Source organism: Haplochromis burtoni, unplaced genomic scaffold (assembly GCF_018398535.1).
Source record: "Haplochromis burtoni strain Fernald_Lab_line unplaced genomic scaffold, NCSU_Asbu1 Contig_55, whole genome shotgun sequence".
Lineage (NCBI taxonomy): Eukaryota > Metazoa > Chordata > Actinopteri > Cichliformes > Cichlidae > Haplochromis > Haplochromis burtoni.
Genome location: NW_024582416.1, coordinates 201,249 through 214,338, shown reverse-complemented (window position 1 = coordinate 214,338; position 13,090 = coordinate 201,249). Strand labels below are relative to the sequence as shown.

Here is a 13,090-nt window from a genome sequence, read left to right as displayed (position 1 = left end):
GCGCGTTGCCTCATCTGTCCCCTCGGCCGCATCAGTGCTCAAGCATGTCTTGCTGTGACAGCCCGGCAGCCTGTGTTCCTGTCACGCACACACAAACAGAGGAGCGCTAAACGAGAGCTCAGGCAGGCACCGACACCAGCGAGGTGAAGGGTCATGAGCGACTGCCTCTCCAATGTTGTGTGAAATGTGTAGATGGCGGTCTCGGCCCATTATGTGTGCGTATATGCGACCGCATTTACGCGAGCGTGCGTGCGTGTGTGTGTGTCTCGAGGCCGGGCGGGGGGGCATCTCAAAGTAACTGGTTATTATCACCTCAATATTTTTCTTATTATGACAATTACATGCTCCAGGAGCGAATTAAGCGATACAGGACGCCAAGCGGGAGTGGTTGACAGCTATTTGGAGACTCAATGCACAGAGCAATTTGCAGCCCTGAGCCAAACAAATTGGATTTGGGCCACTTTGGATTGGGGCCCCAGATTGTTGGGCGTTTGGATCCCCCGACCGCGTCCCTGCCTGGCTAGTTAACTCGCTGGCTGCCTTTGATTCTTTGCACATGCCAGTTAGCCAGGTAGCACGCTGCCCCGTGAACGCTGACGGTGAGGACGTCGATTAAAGCATCCCTTAAAATGCGCGTTTCTATAGTAAAGCGCACCCGGCTTTTTGGGCTGCATAGTGCTTCTTCCTTTTTGGTCTCGGGCCACACAGCTGTGCTCAAGTGTGTGTATAATCCAAATGAGCCTAACAGTCTTTAAACGAATTACTGGTACGCATTTTCCCACCCCGAAACTGCCACTGGAAAAGCTGGCAACAGCTCCCAATTAGGTGAAATGCAATTATTCCCATCCATTCACACAATTAGCCTGTGGGTTAACAACATAGCTGTACGACCGACTAGCTCTCAGTGTTTTGGAAAAGCCATCACCATGGTTACATCAACTCTCACGGTAACCCCTCCGTGTCAAACGGCATGGACCCGAGGCAGCCGGTCAGCCAAAAAAATAACGCTCGGCCCCAATGGCGGAGGCGGCGCGTTACATCACTGCGCTCAGAACACTGGCTGACGTGATTGGCCGGGACACAGAGTGGTACCATGGGCGAGGAAAAGAAAAGGGAAGGAGAGAGAGCATGAGAGAGGAAAGCAAGTGCCCCGTGTGCTCAGTTGAGCGGGGGTAGATAATGCCAGGCGACAGACTGGCAGGCTGGCAGAGCGGGTGGGCACTCGCAGCAGCATGATGGAAAACAAAGGCTTTGTGTGTCAGCGCCGAGATCGCATTAACCAAAACAAGCAGCCGTGGACAGACTGCCACACTGACTTGGTTGTCAGTTCCACAGGCTAAGCCACGCTTGATGGATGGAGAGAGATGGGGGACGCCTGTCTCGGTTTTTGAGATTTTACACGCTGGTAGAGGAAGGAGAAAAAAGTCGTTTCGCTGTGACACAAAGAGCCTCTGCTGCAGATAAACTCCAAGCACGCGTGCTGGTTTCAGCCCACGTTTCTTGAGTTCGCTCTGACATATGTAGAAAAACAAGCTTCGTGCTTTCTTTAAGTGAACACAATCTGAAAATACGTGTGCAAATGAGCTGATGACTAGCCTAGGAGAAAGTGCCGTTTCAACACCTTGTGTTAGATTTTCCACAGTCAACATGTCAGCACATCTTAACCATCGCCAGTGTCAGTAGGAAGGCTGTAAAACTTTCCTAACAACTTCCAAAACGGTGCGTGCTGGTGTGAAAAACAGCAAAACCCCTAAAAATCATCGAGTGGCTCGACTGGAACCGCCGAACCATTTTCACATGATTTGAAGCCACTTTAAGTAGAATGGACCACATTACAGCAAACATGTCAGATATGACAGCCTCTCTGCTCGTAGGCATAGATCTGGGTTTATTCACCGTCTGTGTGCGGTGACAGGCGTGGCTGTGCACGCAGGGCTCAGGTGGTTCACGAGTACATTGGTCAACAGGCCGGGCGCTGCAGGTAGGATCAGCTGGCGTACACCCTTCCCCTTCTCCGAGCAGGCACCAGCCAGAAAACCGAGGTCATTCAGGTGACTTCCCCCACAGATATCTACAGCTGGGACAGAGCCGGCGTCCTCCGAGTGTGTGTGGCAGCCATCACATTCCATCACAGCTCATCACTTCACATCACATCCGGTCTTCTCTCTACTTCCTTCTCTCCCGGTCTGCTGTCCTTCCCGCTTCCTGCACACCTTTGTGTTGTCAGGATCCTGTCAGCGATATTCCCGGGGATTCCCTGGAATTGTTTTGGGGGGGTATCTGCTAAGTGCACACACACACACTCGCTCTACTCACCACAGGGAATGCAAACTGTAATATGAACTCACCCTTGGTCTGAACCAAAGCCCATTACAATTCATTTTCACCGCAGCAGCCGGTGTAGCGGTTTCTTCTGTGGGATTTTTTTCTCTGCCGTGTTAACCGCCGTCGTTAAGGCTGCAGTGACTTTTTCTCAGGGATAAAGTAGCTCCCAGAAAAGCCACCAGCTCTTGTTCGTGCACACGCAAACTAAACCTTTAATCTTTTAACCTCTGCCACCTTATGAAATCCTGTGAAATATGTTGCATTGTTAACTTTTTGTTGTAAAGGAGGATTTCGCAGCACAGTTGTGCGTTTCTGACACGCAGGTGGAAACTTTTGCGCTTGCTGAAGCTTACATTTACATTTGCCACCTGCTGCACGTCAGCTCTCATCAAATGCTCGAGCGAGCTTTGTAAATACTCACTGGAAGTCTTTTCTTCTGTTCCAGGATCTTTCCGGCTCCATCGACGACCTCCCCACCGGGGAGGCTGGCCTGGGCTCGGCCATTGGCGCCGGGGGCTCCTCCAGCAGCAGCAGCAGTAGCCAAGGGGAGCAGGGAAGCACCGGTAACCAGGGACAGTCCCCCTTCTCCCCTCACGCCTCCCCCCACCTCCCCAGCCAGAGGAGCGGGCCCTCTCCGTCCCCTGTCGGCTCTCCGGCCGGCTCCACTCAGTCCCAGCAGTCCCGCTCGGGCTCGGGCCCCATCTCACCTGCCAGCGGACCCTCTGCCAACACCTCTGCACCAGGTAGGGTTCCCATTAGAGCAGAAAGTACGCGCATCCGTATCCTGATAATCTAATCTCGTCTTGATGAAATGTGCAACTTAGAGTTGATAATTGTATTAGTTTAATCACTGCAAACAAACAAAACTGTCACTGACAGGATTTGCAGCTGAAAGCAGACGCTACGCCGCGTTTTACATCTTGTACCTCCGTCTTGGATTCCCTGGGAAATTTCCTAAAATTGCTTTACAGCTTAAAGGGAAATTGCTTTGTGCCACCAAACGAGGCTGTTGTTGGAAAGCAAATTAAAAAAAACTGTCAAAACACGACCCGGGCCGTGCAGCCGTGCGCACTTTGACAGCTGATGAAGACGAGCAGCTGTGACATCACTGATTGGGGCGTGGCTAGGATCGTGTTTAGATGTTTCCGTTTGGGTTTTTTCTGTGCAGCATCTTTACAGCAGCTCCGTCACTGCACTTGTTGCTTCTTGGAGAAAATCCCAGTCATCACGCCCACCTCTCTGCTTGACCTTTACATTGATGCTGCTGTTTTCATTTGTTTTTAAATAGGATTTTAAAAAGGTCATGTAGAAAACTGACCCCGAAGCGGAACCGCGATTTCACAAATAGCAGCGTGCCATTTGAAGGTGAGGATAAAGCTTTCGCATCAAAAACTTGAACCTAATCAGCGTCTTCGTTTAAGATGGTTATCAGGTGTTTGAAGAGCAGTTTCACCCCTTTCTTTCTCAGAGTGGCGCCGATAACCCGTCGCATAAATCTGCCAACATCTTTGTTTAATAGCATCTCTTTCTTCCCCTCGTCTCCAACTCGGCATGTAATCCATCCAGATCAATTTTCATTCTGCCGGGTAGAAGTCAGGATGAAGCTGCAGCAGAAGACTAAATAATATCAATCCCACACGTCTAGACTTTGATATCTCGGGCCCATTTGAACAGTGCTGAGGAATATTACGGCACAGGAATATGTCCTGTTCATTTCCTGCACAGTTTTTGTCCTAGCACACTAGACATTTGTTAAGTCTTTGATCACAGCGTTGTAGAAACGCGTCCCTACATGGCGGGGGAATTTTAATCACGTCCGTCTTCCTTCCACCTGTGGATCCGACATCGACGTCCGGGCGATATTTCCCATCCACTCGGAGCCTTAATGAATTGAGAGCGACTGGTAGTGGAGGACCTCCCATCTGATTTGTAGCCTTATCTGAGATATGGCAGGCTAAACAAGGCACCAACAGGATTATCAGACAATGCACGGTGTGCCTGTCTGTCTCCCGAGGCCATAGTGGAGCACATAACCATTTAGATAAACACAGAGTGTGGATTTGATTTGCCTGGAACAGGCGCGCGAGCGTGCGCGCGGCCTCGCTGTCATTCCGCCTCCTCTCCTCACAGCTGAGCGGCTGACCGGCACATCGGCATGTCTCGGACCCGTCAGTCACTCTGACGAGGCGGGGCGAAATGTCTTGAGCGAGATCCCGCCGCCACCTCCTCCTCCCCCTGCTGTTCCCCTCACAGCCGCTTACCGGAGTGATTGACGCTAATGAAAAACTGGGACAGTGGTTTTCCAGGCGCGCGTGCCAAGAATCATGACGAGAATCCGGAGTGAAGCGGCAAAGATGGGAAGCGAAACCGATCGCTGGGACGTGATTAATAAGAAAATATTCAAAAATATTCCCTGTGCCAAATAAATGGCGATAAAGCGTGGAGCAGTGAGCAACATCTGGCGTGTTTTAGAGGCTGTACTACAATCAGTTTGGATTAGATCAAGGAGCAGCCAGCCTCGCAGAGACACGGGAGAACTAATGTGGTTAGCACACATCTGATTACCAACGCCCGGGTTTCTAACACTTTGTCACAAGTTGGGACGTTTTAGCGAACGTTGTCTCTTTATTTCGGAGCAAGTCGGCGAGGAGAGATGGGAGCGCTGTTCCCAGAGTGTTGCTCCGGTGCCATCAAATCCTGCTCTTTAATATTCAAAGTAGTGCCCTTTAAAAAACAACAAAACACAAGCATTAATAAACGCTTTAATTAGTGTGAAAAACCTGTCTGCAGTAGTTTCAGCTCCACTCAAGAAGTCACAACACAACATGACTTGTTGCTCGGCTCCATTCTGCTCCATTAGGGCCGCTGTCAGCGGAAACATCGCAGCCGCTTATAAATTGCATCCCTCGGCTGACGTCAGTGTGCGCTGCTGGCATTGATGGTTTCGTCCTATTAAATTATTTACAGGCGTGCTGTATATGTCAGCACATTGTGTCATGATGCTAGGTGGACGTAGCTACCCTGACATCACACGAGAGAACTTTGGTCGTCACATCTGAAACTGCAGGAAGGAGGACTCAGGGACTCAGCTGATAGTTCCTACTGATCAGCTGATGGTCAGCTGATGCACATCCTCAGCTCCGTCTATCATGACCCTGCTCTCTGCTGTGTGACGTCCCAACACAATCAAATACAGATTACTGCAGACAGAATGAGATCAGCTCTCTTTCTGACTGAAATTAGCGACATGTTGCAGCGAGTAAGACGTAAAAGCAGCCAAACAGCTGGACTTGTGCTGACGCCAGCTGCTGGCCATTAGGAAGAATGCAGGTCTGGAATACACTCATCTTTCTACGTGGTCTATATAGTGTGTGCAGTTATTCACAAAAATATAAAAAAGTAGGTTCAAGTGTGCGTGCGCGCATGCACACATGCATGTGCGTGTGCCCGTGTTTATTTGTCACCTGTCGGCCCCACTCGGTGGACTGATGCGACACGTCACATGGATGAGCACACACGTTACCCCTGACAACGGTCGGAGGAGAGCAACTTCATTATGTCATCCTTTCACCTGGCTGCCAAACACACACACCAGCAGAATAACACCGGAGTGAGCGCGCACAGCTGCACATAAGAACACGAATACCTATAAAAACTTGATTTCATGGTTTGACTTTACATATATTGTTGAACACATAAATCACCTCTGTATATACGCTCGCTCGGATGACTGACGGTGTCATCTGCACACGCGTGTGTGTGTGAGAGAGAAAATAAGAAGGAGTCGGGGTGAAAAGAGGTGGAGACTGACAGATTGCCAGCCTATCATACACCCATACACTTGCACAAATCTATCTTGTCGAAGCTCCGCAGCACGCCTGTGATTCCCTCGTCTCCTCGCTTCTCCTGTTCTTTGTCCTCTCTCTCCCTCTCTCCCTCTCGCTGTCTCTCCATGAAGCAAATCCAATACACTGTAACATTATCCGGGCCTCGCCTTGCTATTTGGATTCTCTCCCAGAGCCAAAAAGGCACACACAGGGATAAATTGATTTTCCTGTTGCGCTAGATTTGTGACAGTCAAGCAGAAATCACATTGCTCAACCGCCAACCTCCACCTCCTCTTCCTCTACCTTGTATGCACACGCACACACACACACACACACACACACACACACACACACACACACACATCTCCTTGCTCCCAGTGTCTCAGAAGCAATTCAGAGCATCTTCAGAATATTTTTCTCCCTATATGAGACTTTGGGGACGAGGCGGGCAGACATTTTTCTCTCATCCGGATGGATGGTGTGGCGGAATGGGAACGCCAGTGTTAAAGCTTTCAAAGCTGACTCTTAGCTGTGGGAAGGAGAGCCGAGTTCATCCAGTAGAAGAGCAGAGTTTTTAAAATGCTCGCTGACTAGTCTCTATGTTAATAAAACCCCAGCAGCCCCAGAATCCATCAGACATGCTGCATCGTTTATGTGCATGTTTAAAGCTCTAAAAACTCGCATTTGCTACAGATTTCGAGTTGTGGGTAACGCAGCGGCTGCTTTTAGGCTTGTGTGCATGCACAGGTTGGTGTGACAGGTTGTCTCCAGGTTGGCAGCCTGTCAGTGTGGCGTCACTTCCTGTCAGGATGAGGCTGACTGTCGTGTTTCCCAAACAACGAGCTGAAGACATGTTCATTACCAGACTGCATCTGATACGTATCAAACTTCACACAAACACAGCCCCAATTCCTCTTTGCTTTCCTTTGGTGTACAGACAGTGAGTGAAGGGAAGGGAACATTTCTTCAATCACCACATATGCAAACAATACACTGTTCTTCTGCCTTTGGACCTGATTGGAAGGAGACTGTAAAAATCATGTGTGTACACCAGGGGTCCCCAATCCCAGTCCACGAGGGCCGGTGTCCCTGCAGGTGTTAGATGTTCCTTGATCCAACACAGCGGATTTACATGGATAAATTACCTCCTCAACATGTCTTCAGTTCTCCAGAGGCCTGATGATGAACTAATCATGTGATTCAGGTGTGTTGACCCAGGGTGAGATCTAAAACCTGCAGGGACACCGGCCCTCGTGGACTGGGATTGGGGACCCCTGGTGTACAACCTCAATTCCAAAAAAGCTGCAACACTATAAAATGCAAAATCCCCAGGATGCATTAAAGTGCAAAAATGAACTATATTAAGAAAATATGAATTTGATGGCAACAGCATGTCTGTAAAGGTCTGCAGCTTCCTACAGTCTGTGACAGAGGAGAGCAGCTGCTGCACTTTAACAGAGGAATGTTGTCCGGTTGTCTGATGTGGGATTCGAGCTGCTCAGGCTTCCTGGATCTTCTTTGTCTGGTTTTGGTTTCACGATGCTGCAGATGTTCTGGAGGTTTAGCATCGTCCTGCTGAAATATGAAGGGCCTCCCTGAAAGATGTCTGGATGAAGCAGATGTTGCTCTAAAATCTGTATCTACCTTTTAGCACTGATGGAGCATTTCCAGATGTGTCAGAGATGCAGCTGTTACCTTGGAGTTGGGGATGTAAATGTGTGGCTGTCTTCTTTAGTAAGATCACTGAAGAGGCAACACAGAATCTGACATAGAAATATTTGATATCCACTGTAGGTGATCAGAGATGAGCACATATGTTTCAGCACGCACGTTTATTATTCCTTCCCCACACTGTGTCCTTGAGGCCTCCACAGATTCAAACCAAAAGATGCCCAGCAGAAGATTGTCAGGTCACCGTGTTCCAGAAAACGTTCAGACAGGCCTGACCTTTTAAATCCGCCACAAAATAGCAAAACCTCACAGAACCGAGAGGGTCTGCTCCGATGAATCCCTCACAGTAACTCTGAAGGTCTTGTATTCTGCAGTGAATGTGCACCTCTAATAATTCATTCAGGTGTCAGAGAAACTTTGGATGAATCTTTCATGCTGCTGAAAAAGAAGGTGATGATGTGTTATTAAAGCTTTGTCTTGTTGGGATAATTGTTGGAAAAAAAGTGATGCAAAAAAACTACAGTGGCTGTAAGTATGCACACTGTGTCTGTGTGCCCGGCTGCTTTTGAAGGCCAAACTGCAATATTTTTCACTTTGTGCAGCTACTAATTGACACAGAGCACATCCACACTCCTGCACTGGCCGGCTCGCTCTGTCTGCTGCACAAAATCACAAATACTCTTTGTGCTTCCACCGAGGTCCTCCGAGGTCCCGCTAACAGTGTCTGCCTGCTCTCCCTCCTCCCTCTTCCATCTCTCCTCAGCTCCTCCAAGTTTTTATTTTCTTCTAATAAGGTGATTGGAGCTTGCGGGCGAGCGCTCAGGAGAGTTTAAGCTGTTTATCTGCGCTTCGCTTCAAGAGCTTCCGGGGCCCAGAAAAGGACAGAGAGGTCAGGGCGAGGGGAGGCGAGAGGGGAAGGGGGGATAGACAGAGGGAAGGCCAGATCTGTCCAGTATGTTACCTCGAGCGTCCTTTCATATGTGAATCTCCTGAAAAATGCTTTATATCCACTCCTGCCTTTACATCATCGCGCGGCCTAGTCTGTGGTTATTTTTTTAAATCTGTAATTATGGCAGTGACCACAGATGGTTGTTTTTTTTTTTTCCTGTTCTGGGGTCAGAGGTTAAGCAGCGATGCCCCAAAGGTACCTGAGCGCTTACTTGCATGCAAAAAGGTGGACGTGCGGTTAAATGACTTCCCCAAAAAGCTGCAAACCATGAGCCCAGAGCAGGCTCTGCAGGGGTGCTCAGCCATAGCTCGATTTCCTCTCTGCTTGTGGTGCAAGTTATTAGAAGAAAGCATGGGTAAAAGGGTGGGGGCGAGTTTTTGTGCAAGTGTGTTTTGCTGGGCAACTTTTCCAGTCACACCACTCCCTGAGAGGCTGCGTGGTGGGAACACCGCCGCTGGCTGTCCCTGTCCCTCTCTCTTTCTCTCATTATTTTCATCGTGCTCGCCTTCTCTCATGTTCCCTCTTGTGTCTCGCATTCCCTCGTCCCCACCCTTTCCTCCCCAGCTCTGTTTGTCTCTGCTTTCTTGGCTCAGAGCGCTGCTGTGGTACAGGACTCCCACCGAGGAACAAGGCTGAATTTTCCATCCTTATTTCTGCCTCGGTTCCTCTCTCTTATTTCTCCACATCTCTCCTCCAGCTCTTTCTCTCTGAATTTGTCCTCCTTTTATTCTTCTTCATCCATCACCACTAGCAGCTCAACCGCTGCCATCTAGCCAACTATTCCCTGTCTGCCTGTTGTCGTCCTGAAGGCTGCTCGTGTTCGCAGTGAAACGGCTAAACGCGCTCCCTGCAAGCATTATATTCACAAAGCACAGCGTCGGCCAAAACAGGGGAAAAACAGCACCTGCTTGCTGCGTTAGCCATTTAGAGAAATCCCATTCTAACTCTGTCCGACTGGAAAACCCTAACCGGAGCACAGTGTGCAATTATTTTCCCTCCCCAACACCTATTTTCTTGCTTTCTCTCCACTCCTTCGCGCTCTCTCTCCCCCCGCATCCCGCTCGCTATGTTTTTAGCTTAAGCTGCACTTTTGCTTTACTTACAGTTGCTGCTCAGCGTTGGAAGTAATGAGGATCTTGGGAGAGGGCTTGTTTTGCGAGCCACTGCAGGCCTGCGTTTGTCCCCTACAGGGAGTGTTAACTGACATTAGCCCCCGGCTCGGAGAGGCATTGACTCGCACCCATTGAGATCTAAACCACCATTATTGGAGCCCGCTGTTTATCTGCCTCTTTCCCCTAAAGACACGGCAAATAGGGGATATTACCTGGGTGTGTGTGTGTTTGCAGGGCGGTGCAGGTGTGTGTGCATTTATAGCCTGAGGGTTGTATTAAGAGATGGTGCTGAAGCAGCCGTTTCTCTGTATTCTGTGTCAGTCTATTAGTGCTCAACACAGTTACCTCACTTTAGCAAAAATAGCCCTCGCTGCTCCGGGGGTCGGCTATTTGTAAGAAACAGTTTGGACGTTTGTGTGTGTTTGTGTGTGTGTGTTCACGCACCGAGCGGCCACAACCTCAAATCCACCAGCGGTGAATAACAGTCATGGTCTCAGTGCCACTCGGCGGGTGCTTCTCTGACACGTGCACCTTAAAATTGTAGCAGGCCAAGCAGCACCCCCCCATCCCCAGATGGAGATGGATGGCAAAAAGCCCAAGCTATTGACTCAGCTCCCAATCCACTCGAGCGTTTGCAGGATGTGCACAAGTCCGATCTACACCAGTAACCCCCACCTCAAAGGTGCTGCAGGTCTGAGCTCCTTCCTTTTAGTATTACACAGTTGTAATGTCGTGGCTGATACGTGCAAGCGTGCACACACGTCTGCTAATGCACCGGCTCTTTCTCTGGCAATTATTAAAAGCTTTTTCATTGAATCTCAGGTTGACTTCATTAGCACACACGCACACACATGCAGAATAACTCCTAAGCTTTATATTTCCAGGGCCCTGAAAACAAAACAGAAATATGGCCACAAGTGCTCTCCCTCGGCTTTGAACTTCAGCAGCATTTGTGTTTGAAACCCTGATGAAAAAAGCTTCAAAGACCACACTCCCTCTCTTCAAAGGAGACTCGGGGTTGCCTCAACAGTCCTCGTGGAAGAGAAATTTAAAACGTGGATTGGGTTTTAGCGAGGAGCATTATCTCCAAAAACGCACTGAACTCCCATTACTCTTGGCTCGGCTGCCTTGTATCATGAGGAAAGAGTCAAAAATGGATGTGTTTGCTAAGTGGCTTTTTACAGAAAAAGGAAATTACAGTTATTCGACTTTTCCGCCGCATTCCAAAGAGCATTCCCGTGTTAGAGATCTCCTGGTTCTTCCTGCCGCAGGTTCTGTGTTTTCTCCGTCGGCACAATCGGCATGAAGTCCTTAAAGCCCCGAGGGTCAGAGTTAAAGACAAACAGTGGCGCAGGTGCAGTCAGATCTCTTATGAATGAGTCGTGTTTGAAGGCAGCAATCAAAGAAGAGTCTAAAAGAATTAAAGTACAGAGAATTAAAAATAAGAGCCCGATCCATCTTTGATACTCTCAACCTTTAAAGGGAATATGCATGGATTTGATAAACAAGCCTTTTTTTATTCATTGGAGCTGATTTCTTTGTGAGAGTGTAATTTGCAGATGAGTGGGTGAAAGTGGAGGATGAGAGCAGAGATATTCCTGCACCAGAAACATCCAGACTGTTGGAGCACATGCAGATGAACACATGAATTCTGCTCTTCTTCAAAATCACCGTCTCTCCCACCGAAGAGGAAACAACATTGTTAAATCACACACACGTGTACCAGGATCGCCTGAACTCGGCGTCATTTCTTCATCGTTTCATTCGTTTTACATTTTCATCCACAGCTGGAAGACTGCGGACACGGAGAAGCTATACTTTGAGCTCCTGCTGACATTTAGCTTTCTCTTCCGTCTCTCGGCAGCACACGGGGAAGAGCTGCACGTCAAAGATTGAGCATATGAATTATTAATGGCGTGGATTAAAAGTGCCAGGACTCGCCGTGGCGCCTGTTTGTTTTATTTGGACGTAATTATTTAATGGCACCTTGTTAAAAATGATGGCGAGGAGGGGAGAGACGAGAGCCGAGACAGGAGGGGAAGAGGGGGGAAAAAATGTGAGAAGAGACGAGAGGAGCTTTGTTTGGACATTAATTGGTAGTGAAATAATTATAAAGTGCACAAAGTTTAGTCTTTGCTGCAGAGCGGGCGGAGCTGAGGCCTCGTGTTCAGCAGTTTGCTTTTGTCGGTAATCTTCTTTTATTTTTCGGTCTTCCTCTCTCACGCACACATTTGTCTTCGCATTAATTTATCTCTGGTGACAGTTTACATGAGTATGTGGAGAGAGTAGTGGAGCATGCAGGGCAGCGTTCCCTGGGTCTACCTTGGTAGTGGTGCACACACACACACACACACACACAGGCTCTGCCATCCAAACAAACAGAGGCTGACAGCAAAGCTGGTGCCTGGCATGCATCCCTACACACACACGCACAGCGAGGCCGGCCTCCATCGTTGGGTCGACTTCCGTAGTTTAGGGGTTCACTAAACTCCTGCTGACTACCTCGTCTTCCCCACCAGCCAATCTAAAGCGAGGAAACCAGAACTGCAGCTGAACATGCTCCTCCGGCTCTAACCTGCAGTGACCCTTCACGTTACTACATAAACTGTACACTGATGCACACGGAGAGAAGAACATGCAGTCTGCTCTATCTGCACTCCCTTTATTCCAACCACTATATAAATACAATAGGCAGTGATTTATTGAGCCGTATGAATCACTGTGAGATGATGGCGGTCGAGTTGCTGTACAGAGAAACGTTGTTGTTAGATGCACTTAGATTATGACAGCATCCTGTTATTAGACTGTTACAAGTGCTGCTGCTGTAATATTGCACATAATGACTTCTTTTGCGTACATTTAGCTGTGAATGGATCGAGTGTTTCTACACTGTCTTTTTCTGCCGGCACATAAAAGCGTGCAGCTGGTGTTTTTAGCGTTATCTCCGAGTCGCCTCAACACTCGCGTGCTAACTTTTCCCCCTCTCTCCTGCAACACGGTGACAGACTAACTAATCGAATATTCTCTCTTTGAAGCAGCGCCGCTGGATCTATTCATGCGTGAGGCAGGGGGTCTTTGTGTGCGCGTGTGCGCGAACGTTTCGCTGCGTACCCTATGTGGCTTTGTGCACTCACGTGCATGTCTTTGTGCACTTCACTCTGTTTATTTACACTTGTCTTTTGGTATTTCTGCTCTGTGTGTGTGTG

The 13,090-nt window shown here is 48.8% G+C and overlaps 1 protein-coding gene across 6 annotated transcripts in view; it reads left to right on the top strand.

Annotated features, from left to right (window-relative positions):
• The window catches only part of LOC102292653 (AT-rich interactive domain-containing protein 1B), a 158,524-nt gene that overhangs the window by 105,001 nt on the left and 40,433 nt on the right, over window positions 1-13,090 (top strand). For all 6 annotated transcript variants that reach the window (XM_014333603.2, XM_005922389.3, XM_042220764.1 and 3 more), the window contains exon 5: window positions 2,771-3,068. In XM_014333603.2, the coding sequence (XP_014189089.1) occupies window positions 2,771-3,068 (298 nt within the window). The remainder of the gene's footprint in view (window positions 1-2,770; window positions 3,069-13,090) is intronic.